General features: G+C 43.6%; 1 protein-coding gene across 1 annotated transcript in view; it reads left to right on the forward strand.

Moving 5' to 3' along the window:
* Positions 1-913: 913 nt before the first annotated feature.
* The window catches only part of ZDHHC2 (zinc finger DHHC-type palmitoyltransferase 2), a 39,628-nt gene continuing 28,383 nt past the window's right edge, over positions 914-12,158 (forward strand). Inside the window, exon 1 of the mRNA XM_060246406.1 lies at positions 914-1,311. Within this exon, the coding sequence (XP_060102389.1) occupies positions 1,128-1,311 (184 nt within the window). The 5' untranslated portion in view covers positions 914-1,127. The remainder of the gene's footprint in view (positions 1,312-12,158) is intronic.

Genomic DNA, 12,158 nt, shown 5'->3' on the forward strand with positions numbered 1-12,158 from the left:
ATGTGGCCTGGGGGCCGAATCAGGCCCCCAGAGGGCTCCTATCAGACCCCTGAGCAACTGGCTCTTGTCTGCTTCCTTCTCCCTCTTTTGCTTCCTTCTGCATCTCAGCTTGCTTTGCAAGGCTTGCTCAATCGCACAGGAGTTATAGAGCAAAACCTCAATTTTTCCTATTCATTGAGGCTCCTCCCCCTCTTAATCCCCGGGGGAGGGAGGAAAACATCTGGCGTTTCCTTTGCCCAGTTCCCTGGATCCCATGGGAGAAATACTAAGAAAGCACCATTTAGACTAACAAATGCTAATGTTTTAAGCATGTTTTAAGTTTTGTTTAATCTTTAGTTGTGTCTGCGTCCTTTAAAAAGTTTGTCTCTCTGTTACCTAATCTTAAATAAGTACACACATCATGGCCCGCCGACATGGCCCAACAAGGTCTCTTTTATGTCAGATCTGGCCCTCAAAACAAATGAGTTTGACACCCCTGTTCTACACTCTCCAGTGCCGCCCCCCCCCCCCCGGGCTCCTCTCTTATTGTCTCAGCTCTTCTCGCGTCCTGCCGTTCGCGCATCCTACATTCAAACAACTGGGTGAGGCTTAGAACAGTCTTGGTTGGCAGGCGCCGACCCTTTCCCTTATCCTTATCCTGGATGGCGTGCATTTGAAAACTGCGCCTCCTGCAGAATCCCCCGAAGCGTGCGGAAGAACTAGGCTTCCTTAGGTGGTTTGCATGATTAGTACATTTTCAATGATGATGTTGGCCAGCCTCTCAACGTCGCCCTTCTCTAGCGGCGGCTGTGGGGAAAGGAGCGAGGCAACGATTACAGCCGTCTCCTCTGCCCTCACCGGAGGGCCAGGCTTTGCGGGCCGAGGCTGCTTCCTAGATAGCCCGTGACTGGTGGGAAGGCCAACGCGAAGAGGCGGGAGTCGGGGGTTGGAGGCTCTGAGGGGAGGAGCGGCCGCTCCGTTCCGCGCCGCCAGGCAGGCGAAGGAGGGCTAGGAGAGGAGGGAAGAGCGCCGGGACCGCGCACAGGCGCCGCCGCCTCCAGTGGTGGGGATGTGGTGCGAGGGCCCCGGCCCTCCCGTCGGCCTGAACAGCTAAACGAGCCAAGGCGGAGGAAACGGGACGTGGGAAGATGGCGCCGCCCGCGACGGCGCCCAGTTCTTCCTCTTCCACAAGGGGCTCGGGGATCCGGAGCAGCTCTCGGCGGGCAGGTGTGAGGCAACGCTGCCAGTGGCTGCTTTATTGGGTGCCGGTTCTGTTCATCTGCAGCATCCTCTGCTGGTCCTATTACGCCTATGTTGTCCAACTCTGTCTGCGTAAGTTCCGGAGGGGGGGTGGGGAAATACATGTATATCTACATATTTACGTTTGTATATTGTGTCCTACACACGCTAATAGGGGATAGCGGAGCCAGGTGAGAGGAGTGGTGATCCTGGAGACTTCTCTTGGAGCCCTGCATTTCTCTCTCACCTAGACTAGTAGGCATAGATAGCTCCCTCACTTAGTCTTTTCTGGCCCGAGCACCCTAATTGGCTTTAGGGGCTGAAACTGTGACATTAAAGTGGCCTAGTCACATAATCTGCAGGGGTTTTTCCTCTCATGCACTCACTCGTGCACAAAGATTTGAACCTCTGCTACTTAGCCATGTTTATGGGTGAAATGCTGCTATGTTTAGGATTTCAAAATGCACACACCCAAGTGTCCAGGAGGAAAAGGAGCTGGTGGCAGTTCTTTGAGTCTTATGTTTTCCCCCTGGCATATTCTCTGAACAAGCTTAGCTTTGCTCTCTTTCCTCCTCATCCTGTTACCTAATATGTATTGGGGTTGCAACTGTGGTGTGTCCTAGTTCCTTATGTTTTAGATTGGCATAATGTTACTATCTTCTCTCCATGACAGCAAGGATTTGAACCTGTGCTGTTCAGTCATGAAAAGTGTATGAGCCAAATACTGTTTGGTTTTCACATTATTTCAGCCTAAAGAGGAAAGGGATGAAGAAATCCTTCCGGAAAAACACACACACACTTCGTTACACTTAGTTACTGGACTCAGCCCCATCTGATAGTAATACTAACCACAGATGAGGAAGAGAACACTGCTTGCGAGGTGACCATGAACTATATGATTGTCTGGATGAGAGGTGGCCTTGAAAAAAGATTGTATGTTTACAAAAAGTTGCTGTGTTGTTGTTGTTTTTGTAATTATTTGGTCACTTAGGATCAAGACCTTTAGCCTTCCATTATTACTCAAAACTGAAGTAGTTAAACGATTTAATGTGGGAGATGAAGGTTCCTGATATCCATTCTGTTTATGGAGGAAGTGGGGATTCTCATCCACATAAATGAATGTGGATTCCTAATTAATGATGCAGTTAATCCATGCTACCACCTAATACAGATTAGCAAGGATGTGATTTTTTTGTGTGTGTACTTACGGTTTGAGATTTCCGGACTTCCATGTGATAGTAATACTCCTTCATTGCCTTGGTTTGGGAGTGGTGACTGCAGCTGTTGCTACTACTGCTGCAGGTTGTTTACATGCTTGGTAGACTCTGTTTTCCCACATAGAGCAGAATAATTCATATTAAAATCTTCTGTAAAGAAGAATAGATTTAAATAAATCACACAATTAGTTTGACTTCTCTGAGGATGGGCATTTGATTGCTGTAGCTCATCAGAGCTCCAGATTTAAGCAGGGCTAGCCATGGTCTATTTAGACGGGAGACTACCAAGGAAGATTGGGTTTGCTATGCAGTGTTGTGCCAAGCAATGACAACTCTCCTCAACTTAACTTTTGCTTGAAACACCCCTGAGTGGATTTACTATGAGTCAGTTATAACTTGAGGGCTTGTTTCTCTCTTCTTGTATGGTGTTAAGCTGGTGGGTCCAAATTCCTGTGATTCTTCCAGTTTTATTGTAGGTGTTCCTTTTTAATGGTTATGTATACTCTAGCTGAGTACATGTTGCTTAGCAATAGTTGGCAAATATAACATCCAACCTACTTGGCATTGTAGCACAAATCCTTCTCATCCTTTCCCCCAGCATATTGCCATTGCATTGAAAGGAAATGTAATCTTTGTATTTTGTTTACTTCAGGCAGATTAAAACAAATCCTGCCATAAAATGCAGTCTGGAGCCTTTTGAAAGAAATACCCTGCCTCTCTGTGTTGCCAGTGGCTTTTTAAAAAATGTATTCCTGTGGTGGAATACACTCTTGAGAGATGCTCTGCCTTTTGTAAGGTAAATAATATCTCTTGGGTTAATTAAGTGTTAACATGTGATGAATCTTAAGTCCCAGCAATGGTGCTAAAAAATTTCCTTATGCATGCCTGTTTAGTAGTGTTGTAGTGAACCTTATCTGCAGGACTATATGCAGTAACTAAGCAATACAGATACCACCCATTTAAAAATTCACTCGGCATGTCTAGAAAGTCAGCTTGAATTCAAGATTGTGTATTTGTATGTATGCATGTACATAAATCCAATGCAGTATCATCATTATGATCTTGGACTAGGCTGAGGGTATGTGATCGACCCGTCTCAGAGGGTTTGAAATTAAAAAGGAACTCCTTGAAGAAAAAATAGAATAAAAACATGTTGTTACAGCTTCTCTTTGTAGACCATTACTGGCCAGTCAGTCCATCAGCTTATTTTAAATCCTGGCCAATCAGGGGCATCTAGAATAGGCACTAAAGAATACATGAGGGCAACATCCCTCCCTCTTGAGCTTAGCGTCTGATATTGAGGTATAGTCTTCGTGAATTTAGAGGTTTAATTTAGCTATTGGCAAGAAAGCAGCAGCAGCTCTGGTTGTAGGTGATGACCATACATTTCATTCTGGCTACCAGCAGAAGAAAGCTTTTAGTATACTTCACCATACAAATACATTTTTAAAAGCTGCTGGCAACACAGAGAGGATAGGGTGTTTCTTCCAAAAGGCACCAGATTGCAGTTTATGGCAGGATACAGAACCAATATCATGGGTTGAGGGGGAGGGTTGCAATGAATATGCATGCCTTTCTCTCCCATTTAAAATACCCTCATCAGGCAGCAACAGGATCATCCTTTTCTAACTGTATCACAGTTTTGTCCTTTTAAATATTTTTAGCACACATCTTTTACATCAAGCTCAGATAATGTGCAGCAGTACATTCTTTGGAAAGAAAATTTCTTTCACCATGTGGAAGAAAGTTCGGGCAGCCCAAAGCTTCTTTACATTTGGGGCTTTATTTGTATTACATGTGTACGTGTTGAATAATACTTGAACTACTTATAACAACTGTATTATGCTATTAAAAGGGCCAGTATAATGTTTGCTTTAATTTTTTGCCAAAATAATTTATTAAAAGAGGAAGTATAGGCTTTCCAAGAAGGAGCAACCTGGCAAACACATTTTGGTGGCAGGAATTCAGAGTCAATTTTTTTCATATAGTTGTTAGATTTAGGAGTTCATTTTGTTTTTTGTTTTTTTCATGCAGAAGGTCCCCAGGATCAGAGACTCTGGTACAGGAATTTTGGATAGTAGGGCTGAGAATGATCTGTCATTAAAGCCATCAGATCTACCTGCTTGAATGCTGGGCTGGATACACCCATAGTATGCTAGTATGTGTAAGGCCAGGGCTTTTTTTAAAAGCAGGAACGCACAGGAATGCAGCTCCGGCTGGCTTGGCCAGAGCTCCGGCTCAAAAAAAGTCTCTGACAAAGGGAAGGCACTAGGCAGCCATGTGTTCCCAGAACACGCACTCCATCCCCTCTTCTGCCTCCAGCCTCAATGGGCTTGTGAGGAGAGTGAGAGACATGGAGCCATCCACAAGAGCCCCATCCCGGGGGAAGCTGGACCTTTGCAATGGCAGCCAAGAATCATTTTGTTTTTACACTGCAGACAGCTCTTTTACTGCAAGCAACACTTCTCCTTTTGGGTTGTTTGTTTTGTAACACTTTCCCCAATGTTTTAAATGTATAAAGTTTTTCTGCAACCTTGGATGTCCTCCCAAGTTTGGGGAGATGTTTCTCATCTTCTTACATGACCATGTTCTGTGAATTTATCAATCTGCAACTATGGACATATTCAGAATTGCATATACACTGCATAATCCAGCCTGAGTCCCTGTGAGAAAGGCAGACTATAAATAAAGTAAGAGTAAATATTATGTGGGGACTGCATTTCCCAGTGTGCTTTGTGAAAACTCAGTAACATGAACTAACTCAATAACATGAACACTAAATGTTAATACTTCCTCAAAACTCGTTATTTATAATTAACTGGTTGTTTTGCTTACTATTGAAAAAATTGGTTGTGGAGCAATATGCAGAGATGACAGGTCTGTGGGGGGGGAGTGAAACAAGGTCTCTCAATGGACTGTGTGAGAAAACACATCCATGAAATGCAGCTGATGGCACTGTACCGTTCTGTGTCAATATGTGGAAAGTAACCTATCGAACAGGCAATGTCACTTCGGGTGATGTCAGAGGGTCTGGCCTAATATGCGAATGAGTTCCTGCTGGGCTTTTTCTACAAAAAAAATCCCTGTGTAAGACTGTATTCAAGGCAGCTATCTTAGTTAACTGGCTGGGAATACGTCCTATTGAACTCAGTGGGACTTAGTTTGAGAAAATCTGTGCAGGATCATATTGTACAGAACCTCCCTGGTCATTGGATTTGGGAAAAAGCTTTTTACTAGGAAATCAGCAAGAGATCTGATTTCAGGTTTTTAAAAGAACAGCTCTGCACAAAAAGCAGTGACAAAATTCAGGTGTTTTCTAATAATAGTGCTGGATGAGAAACACTGGGAGCTTTCTGGGATCAATACATTCCCTGTCTACCTCACATCTGTGCCAGTTCTGTTGCTGCTGTTCCTGGATGAGCTCCAAGTTTGTTGGTGATAAAATGGCTCATCTCACCCCCAAGGTCATATACAACATGCATCCTAGCAGGCCACCATGTGTCTCCTGTTCCTGGGTGTGCCATACATCTAATCAGAAATGCTGTGAAAAAAGCAGTTTTGAGGTTTTCTTGCAAGCAGTAGATCTGGTGTATATGTAGATACACACATTGGGTGTTGGTACCTGTAGGAACAACTGTGCATATGTAGATACACACATAGAGTGTTGGTACCTGTAGGAACAACTGTACTTTATTGATTGAGAAGTTCTTTGAGAAGCTCCTTTAAGTGAGTTCTCAACTGCAGACATAAGGTTGAGCATTCCCATTGGACAGAGAACTAGAAAGCAAGTGTAAAATTACTAGATGAATGTCTTTCAGCTGGAGTTCCTTAAACTGGGTGCAGCCACAAATAAGGTCCTATCTTCTCCTACTTCCAGATATGAGGCACCTGGAGAAAGGCCTCTGGTAATGGTTTTAACTAATAGGTACATTTATGTGGGAGAGGGAAGGCTTTCAAATACCCTAGTCCCAGCCATTTAGGACTTTAAAAAAATCTGTACCAGTACAGCTTAGAAACAAACTGAAACCAGAGTTCGTTCATCATTTAATGAATGATTCAAATTGCTAACAGGGATTTTCCAAGCTGTGGTCTTCTGGGCTGGCTTTTGAAAAACAGTCCCATGTACCTCTGTAATATTGCCTAGACATTATCAACCCTGTCCAAAATTGGCTGTATGGTTAAACCCCCCTCCCTGGTAGTTCTTTTTTGTTTTCAGGTAGGCTTTTAGTTCCAATTACTTGTGGGATCTTTTTTGCATAACAAAATAGACCACAGTAATTAAAAATTGATTATAGCTGAGTACAGATGGACAGCTATGGGCACACCAGAGGCATCCCAAACTGTCCCGCCTCAAACTGGAGCAGCCAAAATCCCAATCAGACACTCCCACGCGATGCACCCATATATTGAGCAGGCTTTGGCATATTCACATGGCTGTTGCGCACCATCTCCTTAGCGTAGTTTGGGTTTCTTTTTTCCCTTACATTTTTAGTGACCATGCGCTCATGTGATCCAGGCAGTTTTTCTTTAAAAAAAAAAATACCGGTGAGCACCTAGAGTGGATTGGTGGGTTTACACCACCAGTCCTCCTTGCTTACATGCTCCCATGGTCAGACACCCAGAAACATGGATGGAGTGTGGCAGAAGAATTTGCTACCATGTCCCAAGAGATGTCAGAGGACGGGGTGATTGCGGGAGCGGGGCAGGCAGCAACTGTGCCTGTCTGACCTTGCTTTTTTAATCTGCCTATGTCAGCTCAAATTGGCCATCTGAATTCAGCGTATGTGCTTTTAAAAAAAATCTATACAAACTTGCTAGGTTTTGGTGATAAATTGTTTGTTGACAACTAGGATGCATTAAGAATTTGTATGACTCAGTGTTTGGGGAATTACATTTGAATATAAAGTTGTTTTTGCCACCTTTTAAAAATGTCAACAAAAGATGTTTTTGGTGGAGTACGATTTCCTCACATTCTAAAGGAAAAAAACCAGATATTCACTATTTAGTCAGAATTTGTAAAATGTACTGGCTTGGATCCTGCTGAAAACTTCTTCTGACATAAGGATTTCTGTCTTGTGCATGGTTTACTTCTCTCTGCAGACCAAAATGCCTCCTCCCATACCGCTGCTGAGATCTCTTGGAACAGAATGACTGCAGAATTGACGAAAAACTAGGGTTGCCAAGTCCAATTAAAGAAAAATCTGGAGACTTTGGGGGTGGAGCCAGGAGACTTTGGGGGTGGAGCCAGGAGACATTGGGGGTGGAGCCAGGAGACTTTGGGGTGGAGCCAAGAACAAGGATGTGACAAGCATAATTGAACTCCAAGGGAGTTCTTGCCATCACATTTAAAGAGACAGCACACCTTTTAAAATGCCTTTCTTCCATAGGAAATAATTAAGGATAGGGGCACCATATTTTGGGGCTCATAGAATTGGACCCTCTGGTCCAATCGTTTTGAAACTTGGGGGGTATTTTGGGGAGAGGCACTAGATGCTATACTAAAAATTTGGTGCCTCTACCTCAAAAAATAGCCCCCCCAGAGCCCCCAATACCCACGGATCAATTTCCTATTATTCCCTATGGGAATCGTTCTCCATAGGGAATAATAGAGTGCCTAGTAGACATTTCCCTCCCCCCCCACGCTTTCTAAAGGGGGGGAGGGCCTCCAAACTAGGGAATCCCCTTCCCCCTCCCTCTCACACACACACACTTACCAGATCTTCCTCCGGACAACTCTACTTCCTGTGAAAATGAAAGCAAAAGAAAGGGAGGGGCCGTTCTCAGAAGCCCTTTCTGCTTCCAGCTTCCTGCCCAGCCTTAAAGGGGCAGACATTTTGCAAACGGCTCAGGAGCTCTACAACAGGAAGCCTAAAGGTATGTTCTCCCCCCCCCACCCCCGCTTCCAGAGTTTTGAAGAGCGGGAGATGAGGCTGCGAACCCAGAAGTCTCCCGCCAGAGCGGGAGGTTTGGGAAGCCTACGAAAAACGTGCTTTCCCCTTCCATCAGCAAGATCCAGCTTAATACATAAAATACAATATGCAGGATTTATGTAGCACATGTTAAGGATCCAAATGCCTCACCTATGTTAAGGTGACTTTGTGGATTTGTGACTGAAACAAGGTTTTAGCCATGGCCTACATGCTTGTTTAGTAGACTGCACTGGTGCATTTTGTATCTGGCTTCTTGACAAATAGTCCAACATAAATAGGTAGGTGCTATGAGCCAGTTAAATTCCTCACTTTGTTTTACTGTTGAGTAAGTTATCACAAGTGAGGTCTGTGGGAAGCTCAAGAGTATATTTGGAAAGTAATGGCAGTTTCATGCAGCAGCCATTTCACCAGTGCTTTCTGAAATACTCTGTTACATAATTTCTAATTTGATTTTTTTCCAAGTACATATATTGTTTGGTGACTTTAAACCATAAATTCTTGGCCGTAAAACATATTAGCTATATATCACGGATTTTGGCTGCCCAATTCAGATATGTTACCCAAATCAGCACCCATTGTAATGGCAAACTGGCTTTCTTCGTAGTTTCTCACAGTTTCACACACTCTTGCCCCTCCCCCTGCTTTCATGTTGCTGAGATTTAAAGGCACACATACATTCCAAAACACAAACAGTTGCAAGTGTCTTCTAAGCCTGAGGTTTAAAGGCACATGATGGCTGCTGGGGTGGGGCTTTCCCCTGTGGCCAGCTGACTGGCAGCAGGGAAGAGCCTGCAAAACTGGGGGATCCCCCGCTGGGACTGGAGGACTGGCAAGCCTAAAAGAAGGGGAAGCAGCATATAAATCAGATGCTTGTTTGGTATGTGGCAGTGGGACTGTTTATTAAAAAGCTTACAGTACAGTTTGGTTTCTCAGTCAGTGCAGTGCCCTATGCATGTTACCTGGATATGTGATGACTTCTCTACTATGATACCCTGTTGCCTTTATTCTAAGCAGGCAAAATGTGAAGTTTTTCAGCCCATATGCTTATAGTACAGCTCAGGATTTTTTTTTTTCAAACAAGGGCCCCAGACTGTGGAAATAGGTCTTAAAATTACCTAAGAATTTTATGTAAATGACCATTCTGTGTTCTTATATTGATGACTTGCTCAAGGCTTACTCTAAAAGAGACTGAAGGCTTACTCAGAAAGAGACTCAAAGCTGTAAAATACCTGGTCAGGCAATTGTGATGAAAAATGGTTTTCTTGAGAAAGAGCTGTTTGGCTGAAATAGGGGTGATGATCTTCAGGAAGTTGAACATCAGATGCATAATAAGAAAAAAAGGGGGAGGGGATAACAAAGCACACTGAAAAGCTGACATCAACAAAAATATATGGAGAATGCTTTTATCATTGAAGGAAATTTCCAGTTTAATAATCAGAGCAGCTAGTCCAGTATCCATTTTCCTACAAGAGTGAACAAGTTCAGTTTATCTGCCATTACATTTTTATCCTATCCTTCCATCATGGAGTTGAAGATGGCATGTGTAATTCTTCTTTCATCCATAGTCCTTCTTTCATCCATTCACCACTATGACTGTCACTGTGCCCTGGAAGTCTCACAAGCAGGGGCATAGCGGCCAAAGCCTTTCCTTATTGTTGTCTTCCAGCAAACAGGTATCCAGAGGTATGCTGCCTCTGAACATAAAGAAGAAGAATTGCAGATTTATACCCCACCCTTCTCTCTGAATCAGAGACTCAGAGTGGCTTACAATCTCCCATACCTTCTCCCCCCACAACAGACACCCTGTGAGGTGGGTAGGGCTGAGAGGGCTCTCACAGCAGCTGCTCTTTCAAGGACAACCTCTGCCAGAGCTATGGCAAACCCAAGGCCATTCCAGCAGGTGCAAGTGGAGGAGTGGGGAAACAAACCCGGTTCTCTCAGATAAGAGTCCACGCACTTAACCACTACACCAAACTGGCAAGATTACATGTAGCCCTTGTAGCTAATAGCCATTAATGGACCTATTCTCTAGAAATAGCTATATCTTTTGGACAAGCTAAACATTTCATGTAAATCTGTTTATACTAGAAGAAGCCTCTACCAGAGTGGCAGGCAGGGTAACAGAAGTAGTGGGAAGCATAATACTATCCTCTAGTGCACTATTGAAAATTAAAACTAATTTTCATCTAATATGATTACTATTTTTTCTTCACTTTTGTGCCATTTTGCAAGGGAGCCATATGTTTAAACTAATTCTAGAAGCATATCTAGTTTTAATGAGCATGGACGTTTGCCCTTCATGACTTGTTTTCTGAGTTCAAGCATTACATTAAGCTGGCATACATGGTTGCTGGGGCCATGCATGCACTTGCTCCTGCGTCCTTTCCCTCTCTTGCTCACAGCGCAGTGATAGAATTCTCATTTAAAACAAACTATGGTTGCTGAATTGATGTTTCTACTCACAAGACAGGATTCTTATCTATGTAGGCATTGTTCAGTTCAGTTCTTTATTATTATGGCCATTTGACCAACATATAATCAATTTTACAGTTTACACAACTTTAGAAGAAGAAGATGATGATATTGGATTTATATCCCGCCCTCCACTCCGAAGAGTCTCAGAGCGGCTCACAATCTCCTTTACTTTCTTCCCCCACAACAGACACCCTGTGAGGTTGGTGGGGCTGGAGAGGGCTCTCACAGCAGCTGCCCTTTCAAGGACAACCTCTGCCAGAGCTATGGCTGACCCAAGGCCATGCTAGCAGGTGCAAGTGGAGGAGTGGGGAATCAAACCCGGTTCTCCCAGATAAGAGTCCGCACACTTAACCACTACACCAGACTGGCTCTCCACACCAAACTGGCTCTTTAGGCTTTGAAATCAGGCTTGTGAAGGGGAGGGAATATTTCAGTTAATTTTATTTTTTCCTTTTCATTGTAGCTGGATGCACCTGTGAAAACACTGAACAGTTGCTTGGAATTACCAATCTGCTGAATGAAGGCTAAGAAACTGAAGCTCAGTCTAGACAAACAGTACCTTTGCCTGGTCAAGACTGAGCTTCAGTCTGTTCAATCCATTAGTAATCCCAAACCACTGTTCAGGGTATTCTCTGCTGTTTGCATATTGCCTAATGGTCCAAGAGCTTGTTCTAGATTGATGTGTACTCACCCAAAAGCAACAAAGGTGCAGGCTGTGACAGCCCAATGGCTTCTCTTGACAAAATATGGAAGAACTATCTGCACTCCTTCTTGGGAAAGTGATAACTTCACTACACTTGTTCTGGTCATATCTGTTGTGGCGCATTCTAAAACTATAATGTGAAACCTTGAAAACTATTTGGAAGTATCAGTTGGTTCAGAGTGGGGAGGCAAGACTTTTCAAGGTATCCACCATATCAGCAGCCAATAATTTACTTTTGGGGGGGGGAGGTTTACAGTGCTTCAGAGTTACCCAAACAAACCAACAGCAGTCAGTTTTGCTTGTCATCCCTGCAGTCTACAGACTATTCATTACTTGCAGTTAAATATTGACTCTTAGATGGATCCATCTAGCAAGTCAGAAAAAAATCAATTTAAATGTTGCTGGGCACCCTAGCCAAATACAGACCCAGCAGCACCCACCTAGAATTCTATATGAGAAAATAAAATGTTTAATGGATGACATCTTCCACTTTACTGAGCCCATAAGAATATAGCAGTTCCTTGGCTGCAGTATTCTGTTGTATAGATCTCACTTCTGTGTCCAAGGTTCTCAGAAGTTTGAATGATTTCAGTTCCAAGACAGGAGTCGGTTATG

The sequence above is a fragment of the Heteronotia binoei genome, chromosome 9, assembly GCF_032191835.1.
Source record: "Heteronotia binoei isolate CCM8104 ecotype False Entrance Well chromosome 9, APGP_CSIRO_Hbin_v1, whole genome shotgun sequence".
Taxonomy (NCBI): domain Eukaryota; kingdom Metazoa; phylum Chordata; class Lepidosauria; order Squamata; family Gekkonidae; genus Heteronotia; species Heteronotia binoei.